Source organism: Mus pahari, unplaced genomic scaffold (genome assembly GCF_900095145.1).
Source record: "Mus pahari unplaced genomic scaffold, PAHARI_EIJ_v1.1 scaffold_11354_1, whole genome shotgun sequence".
In the NCBI taxonomy this organism is placed as follows: domain Eukaryota; kingdom Metazoa; phylum Chordata; class Mammalia; order Rodentia; family Muridae; genus Mus; species Mus pahari.
In genome coordinates this window covers 6,050-19,135 of record NW_018393387.1, presented here as the reverse complement: position 1 = coordinate 19,135, position 13,086 = coordinate 6,050, and the positions used below count along the sequence as shown (strand labels likewise).

General features: G+C 41.3%; 1 protein-coding gene across 1 annotated transcript; it reads right to left on the bottom strand.

Annotated features, from left to right (window-relative positions):
* Positions 1-11,117: 11,117 nt before the first annotated feature.
* Positions 11,118-12,353, bottom strand: LOC110315512 (actin-like protein 9). The gene has a single exon (XM_021189552.1). The coding sequence runs from the start codon at positions 12,351-12,353 to the stop codon at positions 11,118-11,120; it is 1,236 nt and encodes a 411-aa protein (XP_021045211.1).
* Positions 12,354-13,086: the final 733 nt, after the last annotated feature.

Genomic DNA, 13,086 nt, shown 5'->3' with positions numbered 1-13,086 from the left:
AGTCATGGACTTAAGTGCAAGTATATTCAATGACATGTTAAACAGCAAATTCAAAGAATGATCATAAAAATGTTCCAAAAATGAAATTGGACAGAAATCACCTTCCAAGCATACTTCAAGATCACATCTAAAAAGTAACCAGTTCTTGACATATTTTACTGTAAATTTCTTTTGTAACAAAGAGAAGAAATTGAAGGCTTCAGGAAAGAGGCCCCTGTCACAGCAAGGCCCCATCTCAGTAACGGCAGATACCATAGTGGATACTCTTAAGGGAAGATGGTAACAGTGATATATTTTAAACATTTAGAGGTATAACTGCCAATTCCAGTTACTCTAATCTACAAATTTATTACTCATAATGGCAGGAGGTAGACTAAACATCAATGATGAACACAACTATAATAATTAATAACCACTGAAACAGCATATATAAGATACTTAAATACATCTTTCACACTGAACTGGAACACAAACATAAGTGGTAAAGGGAAGATATAGAAAACCCAAGGACACCATAAAAAACAATTATTAGAAAGGTATCAAATATGCAACAACAAACAAACAATAATTAATATGCAATTTTCAATAATAATTTAATAATGATTATATTCTCTAATCAAACACACATATAAAATTGGTTTAAAAATCAGACATTCCACTAATGTCATCCCCGTTTTGTCCTGGGAGACTCTTGTTTTCCTGGCATCTGGGACATTTTGGTGGCTACCCCAGTTCCCCATCTCTCATTGCTGCACACCTCTGTTCAATTTCCTGACCCTCTATACATCTCACCTGTCTCCTCCCATACCTGATCCCAACAAAGGGGAGGAAGAACCTGTAGGCATCATATCCAGAGGTTAGATATGGCCCCCAGTTGAGGGATGGGGCCATCCACCCATCTCCAAAATTTTAACACAGAATTGCTCCTGTCTAAAGGAAATCTAGGGACAAAGAGTGGAACAGAGACTGAAGGAAAGGGCATCAAGAGACTGCCCAACCTGGAGATCCAGTCCATATGCAGAACCCAAACCCAGACACTATTGATGATGCCAAGAAGTACTTGGTGACCAGAGCCTGATATAGCTGTCTCCTGAGAGGCTTTGCCAGAGTCTGACCAATACAGATATGGATGCTTGAAGCAAACCATCAGACTGAGCATGGGGGAGTTAGGGGAAGGATTGAAGTAGTTGAAAGGATTTGCAACCTCATAGGAAAAACAATATCAACTAACCAGATCACCTCTCCCTGAGCTCCCATGGACTAAACCAACAACCAAGGAGTATACATGGAGGGATCCATGGCTCCAGCTGTATATGTAGCATAGGATGGCCTTATCTGGCATCAATGGTAGGGGAGGCCCTTGGTCCTGTGGAGGCTTGGGTGGTGAGGTAAGAGTGAGTGGGTGGGTGGGAGAGCACCCTTGTAGAAGCAGGGAGAGGGGGGATGGGATAGGTGGTTGCAGAGGAGAAACCAAGAAAGGGGATAACATTTGAAATATAAATAAATAAAATATCCAATAAAAAATCCGACATTCATTTGTTACCCCCATGCAGTGGGGGCTCATTAGCCCTTCGATGCAAATGGAGAGAACTCTTTGTAATGAAGTGGACTCAAAAAACAACATCAACAACAACAACAAAAATGAGACAACTCTCTCATTGATGGAAATGGATAATTCTTGACGGAACACCTATTAAAAGATGTTAACACAACAGAAAATTGAGTCTCTGCAATGGGATGCATCACATACATAAATCAAGGATAAAATTACATTATTGTCCGAAAAGACCTTTATCCAAAAGATCTCTTAATGCAGCTCATCATCCACTCAGAGTTAAAAAAAAAAAAAAAAAAAACAGAAACCCCACAAAACCAAAGAAATACATCTTAACTTAATAAAGTTTTCCATTGTAAGACAAAGAAGAAAAAGTGTAAGAACTTCCATTAAATCAGCAGTGAGTCCATGTGTGTTTGGTGGCCCTTTTAGAAAGTGTGTTTGGAAGACAGAGGCAGGCTAATCACTGTTTGTGGACAACCTAACCTACACAGAGTCCACTCTAGTTCTATCTCTCATTAAAAGTCAGTCATGCTTCTACAGGATATAAGTAAAATAATATATAATAAATAAAATACAATAAGTAAAAACAAAAACTAACAGAATTGGAATATACAAACAAACATAGGGAAAAGAGCCCAAAAGAAGGCAAGAGAATCAGAGACTCATGAAAGACAACACTCAGGAATTCCATCAAATACTCTAACCTGGAAGCCATAATATAAATGAAAAGAACTATTAGCATACACACAAATAAAAAATAAAAATTAACAAATATGCATTAAAATAACATAAAAATAATGATGTGAGGAACTTGGACATGACATTTTGAGACGAGGTCCTCCAAACATGAAATTTAGTTCATTTTTGGTTAAGATCTATTGCAGGCCAGGGAGTCTACCATTAATGGTAGTTTGATTCCCTTTTGAAGCCCATTTGGAGAAAAGTAAATTTACATTAGCAGATTTTAATCAATCAAGTATTGCTTCAAGATGAGAGATTGGGCATGTGTCCACAGTTCTGGGGCAAAAAAAAATGTGGCAGACCTGTGTAGGCCCTGTTCCTATTTCCCAAGTATCTGTATTTTCTAGTGCATTGATCCTGTTGATGAAGAAAGAGCTGTTTTTCTTGGTGTCTTCATGTTCTCTGGCTCTTACAGTGTTTCTAATCCATCTCCCAAGATAAATCCTGAGGCCTGAGGGCAGATATTTGAAGAGACATTCCTTTTTGACTTAGTTTTTCACTCTTAACATAATATCTGGCTATTGATCTATGGATTTCTTCCCATCTACTGAAAAGAGTAAAATCTCTGATGGTGGCCGTTCAAAGCACTAATCTGAGTAAAATAATGCCATTTGAAGGTTTTTGGCTGTTTCATTTTTTGGTTTTGGTTTTTTGTTTTGTTTTGTGGCTCTTTAGTGGGGTTGTTTTATTTTGTTTATTGTTTATTTGGTTGGAATAGTAAGATTTGGTTTTATAGATAACTAGTCTATTTAGTCTCTGGTCCTTAATAATCAAAACAGAGTTTCATTCAGTAAATCTCATGGAGTGTATATTCATACAAATCAGATATTGGCTATCCTACCGAAAGCAATCTACAGATTCAATGCAATCCCCATCAAAATTCCAACTCAATTCTTCACTGAGTTAGAAGGGAAATTTGCAAATTCAACTGAAATAACAAAAAACCTAGGATAGCAAAAACTATTCTCAACAATAAAAGAACCTCTGGTGAAATCACCATGCCTGACCTCAAGCTGTACTACAGAGCAATTGTGATAAAAAAAACTGCATGGTACTGGTACAGTGACAGACAGGTAGATGAATGGAATAGAAATGAAGAGCCAGAAATGAACCCACACACCTATGGTCATTTGATTTTTGACAAGGGAGCTAAAACCATCCAGTGGGGAAAAGACAGCATTTTCAACAAACGGTGCTGGCACAACTGGCGGTTATCATGTAGAAGAATGAGGATTAACCCATTCTTATCTCCTTGTACAAAGCTCAAGTCTAAGTGGATCAAAGACCTCCACATAAAACCAGAGACACTGAAATTTATAGAGGAGAAAGTGGGGGAAAGCCTCGGGCACAGGGGGATAAATTCCTGAATAGAACAGCAATGGCTTGTGCTGTAAGATCAAGAATCAAAAACAATGAATTTATGAAATTCTTAGGCAAATGGATGTATCTGCTAGATATCATCCTGAGTGAGGTAACCCAGTCACAAAAGAAGTCACTTGATATGCACTCACTGATAAGTGGATATTATCCCAGAAACTTAGAATACCCAAGATACAATTTGCAAACATAAGAAAATCAAGAAGAAGGAAGACCAACGTGTGGATACTTCATTCTTCCTTAGAATAGGGAACAAAATATCCATGAAAGGAGTTACAGAGACCAAGTTTGGAGCTAAGATAAAAGGATATACCATCCAGAGACTACCCCACCTGAAGATCCATCCCATAATCAGCCACCAAACACAGACACTATTGCACATGCCAGCAAGATTATGCTGAAATGACCCTGATATAGCTGTCTCTTGTGAGGCTATGCCAGTGCCTGGCAAATATAGAAGTGGATGCTCACAGTCATCTATTGGATGGAACACAGGGCCCCCAATGAAGGAGCTAGAGAAAGTACCCAAGGAGCTGAAAGGGTCTGCAACCCTATAGGTGGAACAACAATATGAACTAACTCATAGAGCTCGTGTCTCTAGCTGCATATGTAGCAGAAGATGGCCTACTCGGCCATCATTGGGAAGAGAGGCCCCTTGGTCTTGCAAACTTTGTATGCCCCAGTATAGGGGAACACCAGGGCTAAGAAGTGGGAGTGGGTGGGTTGGGGAGCAGGGCAGGGGGGAGTGTATAGGGGACTTTCAGGATAGCATTTGAAATGTAAATGAAGAAAATATCTAATAAAATAATTTTTAAAAAAAGAAAATATCTAATAAAATTTGAAAAAGGGGGGGGGGCAGTATCAATTCACCAGCGTTCCAAGCATATGCTTAGCCGGATGAGACAATAGACAACCCTGGTAGCACCTGCTATAGGCTTGAGCCAATACAGAATTTCTCAAAATTTAGACATGGATTCAAACATCTTTGCATTCCTAGAATTCCCATAAAAATGAATTGAAGGCTAAGTAAGCATCACTTTGCTGCATGCTGAAAAAAAGAAAAAAAGAAAAGGGAAAGAGGAAACTGGAATAAGACTGTGCACAGATAAAATATTCCAAAGTAACATATTTTCCACAGAGGAATCCAACAACAATAGCTCCCCATTTTCTCCTCCACTCCGTGTTCCAGTGCAATGAAGTATAACAGAAATTCTGAAAGTTAGAAATTTGATTCTAAATCTTCAGCAATTGATTTACAAATGATGCGGTGATTCAAACTCTTGTGAGTTAGACACTTCTAGATGTAGTCCTTTGAATGAAAATGTCCTCCAAGGCTCATAGGGAGTGGCACTATTATGAGGTGCGGTCTTCTTGAAGGAAGTATGTCACTGGTAAATGGGCTTTTTACTCAAGCCAGGCCTAGTATCTCATTCTCTTTTCATACTGCCTTCAGATCCAGATATAGAACTCTCTGCTACCTCCCCAGCACCATGTCTACCTGTGTGTCATCTTGTTTCCTGCCATTATGACAATGGGCTAAGCCTCTGAATTGTAAGCCAACCCTAATTAAATGTTTTTAGAGTCACCATGGTCATGATATCTCTTCACAACAGTAAAAACCCTAATTAAGACCATCAGCTAATGTCTCCTCTGTTCTGTAGCCTTATTCAATCCTGTTCTCCCACCCTTATGCTAATTCTGTGAGCTCCCAACTTCTTCTTAAAAAAAATAATAAAAGCTTGTAACGTTTACTTGAAAACAAAGTCATCACTAATATATGGTGGTCCAAGAAAATCGGAGCTCTGATTCTTGCATGCCCAAAAATTCTTAAAGAAATAAAGCTATTCTCTTTGCCTGCTTGGGTCTTAATTTCTACATTTGTACAAGGAGAACAACTGAGGAATACACATGTATTATGGTTCCAAAATAAAGAGTTTTCAAAATCAAATAAAAAAAAAAAAGAACTTCAAGACTCTGAAGAAAGAAATCAAAGAAGATCTCAGAAGATGGAAAGATCTCCCATGTTCATGGATTGGCAGGATTAATATAGTAAAAATAGCAATCCTGCCGAAAGGAATCTACAGAATCAATGCAATACCCATCAAAATTCCAACTCAGTTCTTCATGGAGTTAGAAAGAGCAATTTGCAAATTCATTTGGAATAGAAAAAAAAACAGGATAGCAAAAACTATTCTCAACAATAAAACTTCTGGGGAGATTCACCATGCCTGACCTCAAGCTGTACTACAGAGCAATAGTGATTTTAAAAAAACATGTGAAATTGGTACAAAGACAGACAAGAAGATCAATGGAATAGAATTGAAGACCCAGAAATGAACCCACACACCTATGAATACTTGATATTTGACAAAGGAGCTAAAACACCAAGTGGGAAAAAGACAGCATTTTCAACAAATCGTGCTAGTTCAACTGGCAGTCAGCATGTAGAAAAATGCAAATCAACCCATTCTTATTTCCTTGTACAAAGTTCAAGTGCAAATGGATCACGTACCTCCACATAAAACCAGATACACTGATACTAGTAGAAGAGAAAGTGGGGAAGAGCCTCAATCACATGGGCACAGGGGGAAAATTCCTGAAGAGAGCACCAGTGGTTTATGCTCTAACATCAACAATAGACAAATGGGACCTCATAAAATTGCAAAGCTTCTGTATGTAAGGCCAAGGACACTGTCAATAGGACAAAAAGGCAACCAATGGATTGGGAAAAAAATCTTAACCAACCCTACATCTGTTAGAGGATTAATATCCAATATATACAAAGAACTCAATAAGTTAGACTCCAGAAAATCAAATAACCCTATTAAAATATGTGGTACAGAGTTAAACAAAGAATTTTCAACTGAGGAATATCAAATGGCCAAGAAGCACCTAAAGAAATGTTCAACATCCTTAGTCATCGGGGAAATGTAAATCAAAACAACCCTGAGATTCCACCTCACATCAGTCATAATGGCTAAGATCAAAAACTCAGCTGACAGCAGATGCTAGCAGGAATGTGGAGAAAGAGGAACACTCCTCCATTGCTGGTAGGATTGCAAGCTGGTACAAGCACTATGGAAATCAGTCTGGCAGTTACTCAGAAAATGGGACACAGTACTACCTGAGAACCCAACAATACCACTCCTGGGCAAATATTCAAAAGATGTTCCAACTAGTAATAAGGACACATGCTCCACTATGTTCATTGCAGCCTTATTTATAATAGTTGGAAAGAACCCAGATTCCTTCAACAGGAATGGATAGGAAAATATGGCACATTTACACAATGGAGTACTACTCAACTATTAAAAATGATGAACTCATGAAATTCTTAGACAAATGGATAGAACTAGAAAATATCCTGAGTTAGGTAACTCAATCACAAAAGAACACACATGGTACACACTCACTGATAAGTGGATATTTGTGGCATGCCGCGGCATTCTGCCATTGCAAGATGGCACCCGACCCAAAAGGGGGAAGGGAGAGAAAAAACAGCTTGCTAGGCGCATGCGCCATGCTCGGCGATGAGCCAGCACAGAGATGCTAATGAGGCTTCAGAAGTAAGCACCAATCACAGGCAGACACGTTCCCCTTAGGGCTATATAAACCAGAGGGTTTTCAGGCTCGGGGTCCTTTGGCTTCAGCAAGCAACAAGAGAATAAAGAAGTTGTGGAAGAATCTCTGTGTGTCATAGTCCTTATATCCTGCAGGCGGGAGTGACGGGCGCGACAGATATTAGCCCAAAAGCTCCAAATAACCAAGATACAATTCACAGACCACATGAAGCTCAAGAAGAAGGAATACCAAAGTGTGGGTGCTTTAATACTTCTTGGAATAACAAAATACTCACAGAAGCAAATATGGAGATAAAGTGTAGAACAGAGACTGAAGGCAAGACCATCCAGAGACTGTCCTACCTTAAGATTTTTCCCATATACCAAACCCAGACACTATTATAGATGCCAAGAAGTGCATGCTGAAAGGAACCTGATATGGTTGTCTCCTGAGAGGCCCTGCCAGAGCCTTACAAATACAGAGATGGATGCTCACAGCCAACCATTGGACTGAGCGCTGGGTGCCCAATAGAGGAGTTAGAGAAAGGATTGAAGGAGTTGAAGGAGATTGCAACCCCATGGAAAGAACAACAACATCAACCAACCAGTCCCCTAAAAACTAAGCAGGGACTAAGCCATCAACAAAGGAGTACACATGGTTCCAACTGCATACCTTGCAGAGTATGGCCTTGTCATGCATCAATGGGAGGAGAGGTCCTTGGTCCTATGAAGGCTCTATAGATGCCCTAGTGTAGGGGAACTGAGGGTGGGGAGGTGGGAGTGGCTCTGCATTTCTGGTCCTCAGTGCAAGTGATAAACACAGGTTGAAAAAAATCTGGTCTGAGGACATCAAAGCCTCAGATATAATGATGTCACTCACATCCCCATACATCAAGACTGGTGAGAGGAAGACATGTTGGACATATTTTGTCCCAGACAACTATCAACAAGCTGTTTATATGAGCACCATTAGCAGTGTTATTAGTGTTGTGTCTCAGAAGATCCACAGTTCAATGTGAAGCTAAGGTTCTTGAAGAACCCATGACAGTCAGAACTCATGTGTACATTCTATATACAAAGTCTAGGACAGCGATAGGCAACCTCATTTGGGGAGTATCCAGAAAGAACCCAGTGGGACCAATGCTATACCACTCGCAGATACAGATACTCAACCACGGCCTGTGCTCCTCACTGAGTGTCGAAGCGATGACCAGGCAAAATCCAGAAAGTCCATGGTTCATGCTGAATCCATTAACATTCAATCCATTATTAACCATGAAAAACTACTGAGTTATAAAACATGCCTTCCATCCCTGTCCCTTATTTCCTACAGATCAAGCCTTGGTGGTTCATTTATCTACATCACTGATTTCCTCATCTTAAGAGCCAGTCCTGGCTGAGAAGCGTCCCTGTGTTTAATACTTAGAACACAATGGTAGCTGGAAATAGCCCTTGTTTAATACGTGTACTCTTACTCTATTTCACAATAGATTTTCTTCTTCTAATTTCATTGTAAGTGGACTCACAGCACTCACAGCAGTTGTCATGTTCGTGTGTTCAGCGGCTCAGCTCACACTGAAAATGTTGCACTGCAGATACCTGCTATCTCTGTGACAGTCTTTCTTCTTTTGCCAATTTTTTATTAGATATTTTCTTCACTTACATTTCAAATGCTATCCTCAAAGTCCCCTATACCCTCCCCCCTGCCCTGCTCACCTACCCACCCACTCCCACTCCTTGGCCCTGGCCTTCCCTTGTACTGGGGTATACAAAGTTTGCAAGACCAAGGGGCCTCTCTTCCCATTGATGGCCAACTAGGCCATCTTCTGCTACATATGCAGCTAGAGACACGAGCTCTGGGGTTACTGGTTAGTTCATATTGTTGTTCCACCTACAGGGTTGCAGACCCCTTCAGCTCCTTGGGTACTTTCTCTAGCTCCTCCATTGGCGACCCTGTGTTCCATCTAATAGCTGGCTGTGAGCATCCACTTCTGTGTTTGCCAGGCACTGGCATAGCCTCACAAGAGAGAGCTATTTCAGGGTCCCTTCAGCAAAGTCTTTCTGGCATATGCAATAGTGTCTGGGTTTGGTGGTTGTATATGGGATGGATCCCTGGGTGGGGCAGTCTCTGGATGGTCTTTCCTTTTGTCTTAGCTCCGAACTTTGTCTCTATAACTCCTTCCATGGGAAATTTGTTCCCCATTCTAAGAAGGAGCAAAGTAACCACACTTTGACCTTCATTCTTCTTGAGTTTCATGTGTTTTGCAAATTGTGACAGTCTTTCTTACAAACACTGAACCTAAATAGCTGAGCCAGGAATGATAGCATGCACCTTTGGTTGCAATACTCAGGAGGCAGATGCACATGGATCTCTGTAAGTTGGAGACAGTCCTAATCTACACAGGGAGTTCCAGGACAGCCAGGCTACACAGTGAAACCCTGTCTCAAACAGGGAATAGAAGACAGAGAAATGCTCAGAGCTAAAGAGCATTTGTTTCTCTTGAAGAACACCCAAATTTGATTTTCAACTATAGTGGCTCACAACCATCCATAACTCCAATTCCAAGGGATCAGACTCCCTCTTGTGTCTTCTGTGGGCATCAGGCACTGACATGGTCCACATATATATATGCAAGCAAAACATCCATACACATAAAATAAAATAAATAAATCTAAAAATAATACCAGCTATCTGTACATATAGGAATTGAATTAGATGCTTATCAAACCCAAAGCCATCAGAGAACTTCACTGAAGAGCTGACAATTGAACTGCTAAAGGAAAACACAGATGGCTAGAGAGATGGCTCAGGCTTTGAGAGCACTTACTGCTCTTGCAAAAGAACTAGACTCAGCTCACAGCACCCACATGGTGGCCTGCAATCATGTATAAATTCAATCCTAGGGGAACTTGTGCTCACTTTCTTCTGAACTTCATGGGCATCAAGTATGCATATAATCCACATAAAATATGTAGGCAACATAATCATAAAGAATACATAAGGAAAGACTATTTAATATAATGTTAATATAGGGATAAGGGAAGACCTTCTCAGCAAGACTCCAGTTGTTCAGGAAATAAGGCCAACAACTGTCAATTATGACTTCATGAAATCAAAAGGTGTCTGCATACAAAAAAATTTTTTTAAAGCAATTGAGTAAATAGGATGAAAGTCAATTATGACTTCATGAAATCAAAAGGTGTCTGCATACAAAAAAAATTTTTTAAAAGCAATTGAGTAAATAGGATGAAAGATGAACACAGGATGAAAGAAAAACTTTGCAGCATATACATCTGACAGAGAAATAATGTCTACAATATATAAAGAAGACTAACCAACAATAACAAAAAAATAGACAATACAGTCACCAAGTAGGCTTGTGAACTAACAGTTCTCAAAAGATGTAAGACAAATGGCCAGTACACATGGTGAACAAGGCTAAGTTCACTAACTTTTGGGAAACTGCAAATCATTTACTTTCCATCACATCCCAGAATGACAAATTAAGAAAATTGTAACAAGTGCTAGGGTCTGTAAATGTGTATCTCCTCAAACCTCAGAATGTCTTTGGGTGCAGAGGTGATATGATGGTCCCAGGAGGGTGGGTTAATGAGATTCGAGAAAGGCATTGTGTTAGGAATTATCCAGGAGAGGGTGTGAATTAGAATGTCTCAAGAGTGTATATTAAGAGAGGTGCTTTTGGTCTAATTTCACACGGACGTGTGTGAGGATCCAATTCCAGTGGCCTTGGTCTGCAAGTGGGTTCATAGTCACTTGGGCGTGTTTCAGTGGGTGAGACTGGGAAGAATAAAACATAATGTGACAGAGCTGGCTCCCTAAGGAAGCTTTATTCCCACACCCCTCCTAACCCTGTGCTGAATTACGAGCACTTGCGGTGCACTATATCTGGACCATGTTCCTCATATTGCTCACGAAGGATCCAGCGGGTCTGGAAGGCACACAGCGAGGCCAGAATGGACCCCCCTATCCACACTGAGAGGTTCCTATTAGGCTGGGCTGCCACAACCACGTGGGCCTCTGGACCAAGACAGCGCTGCAGCTCAGCTTTGAAGCGACCTTCAAAGCCAGTAAACAGAGAGGAGCCTCCACACAACAACACATTTTGTTCCATGTCTGTCCGCAGCTCCTGGGGAACAGTGGAGAGACTCCGTTCAACCATGCTGGGGAGGCCCAAAGATGAAGGTCCTGAGGTCTCCTGGGGATGGAATAGCAATTCGGGGCACTGAAAGAGCTCCTTTCCCACTGTGATCATCTGTCCATCTGGCAACTTCAGACACCGCCGGTATTTGTCATCAGGGCGCCCTTGCTCCTTTTGGAAATCTGAGGCCACATAGCAATATTGGTGCTTGATGCTCTCCATGGTGTCCATGTCTTTCTTCTTCACTGGGACACTAGATCTCAAGATTTTCTCTGCCAAGAAGGTAGTCAAGTAGTGCCCAGCCAGGTCCAGGCGCTGGATGCCGTTGGGTAAGTTGTAGCCTTGGAAGACTGGCACTGTGTAGCTGACCCCGTGGCCAGTGTCTACAACCAACCCATTAACGCGCCCGTTGGCATAAACTGACAGCACGGATTGGGACGCCACATATAGAGCAGGAGCATGCAGAGACTCGAAGGCGACTTCCACAAGCTTCTCCCGATTGCTGGCAGGGTTGAAAGGCGGATCCGTGAACAGCAGAGGATGGTCCTGGGTGTCCAATCTGAGGTCATTCTCCAGGATGTGGCGCCAGATGAACTCAGCTGCCTCCCAATCCACCACAATACCATTACGAACTGGATACATCAAAGTTAACTCTGGACAAGCGTGGGCTGCCTCACCGAGAAACATTTCCACTTTGCGTTCCTCCATGGTGGTTTCCTTCTTGGGCTGGCAACCCACGATATTAGTCACGATGTAGGTGGGCCGTGTCTGTCCTGCAAAGCCCATCTTACACATTCCTGTACCCATGTCAATGACCACACCACACATCTTTGATGGTCCCTTGTTACCAACCATGCCCCATGGTTCTTGGAGCGGATTCTTGTTTACCGGAGTTGAACGAGGATCCGGATCAAGCGACCTGTGGGGCTCCCAATGTTTCAGGCCATTTACATCCATCTTTTCTAGTGGTTTCTAAGAGGCTAATTGATAAAGTTGACAACTTTACTCAGGGATGCAGGAAGAAGAGGCTCAGCCGAGAGCAGGATGAACAGAATCGGAGGCAGGTATACTATATCTATGAGATCATTTTCCTGCCTTGGCTTCACAATGCTAGGACAGGGTGTGGTCAGAAAAGGTGCACACAGCCTCAGGGTTCGCAGTTAAGACCACATAGTCAAATAGAGAGAGGAATGTTTGGGTTCTAACCAACTCTTGGATTCCACATCCTCTCTTCCACAACTGATATCTACCACTCAGAATAGACAGCCATGTGCCCACTGATAATAGGAATCAGAAGGTGACAAGCCAACTTGAGTTTCTGATGTTTTAATGGTGCTAGTTGTGTTTTTTTATTGTTGTAGTGGTGGGATTTGCACATTTATATGTGGACATAGTGTGCATTTATGTGTATTTTACATTTGGAGGAGTGAAGGTATGTATACATGTCTGCCTCTGTGTGTGTGTGTGTGTGTGTGTGCGTGTGCGTGTGCGTGTAGAAATCCAACATTCATTCTTATTGTTCATTGTTTGACGTAGGCTCTGTCTTAGTTTCATTTTATTGCCATGGCAAGGCACCCTTATAAAGGCAACTATAAAAGAAAGAATTTAATCTCAGAGCTCAGGGTTCCAGAGGATAGAGGCCATAATCATCATGTTAGGGAGCATAGAGGCAGACAGGCAAGCATGGCAC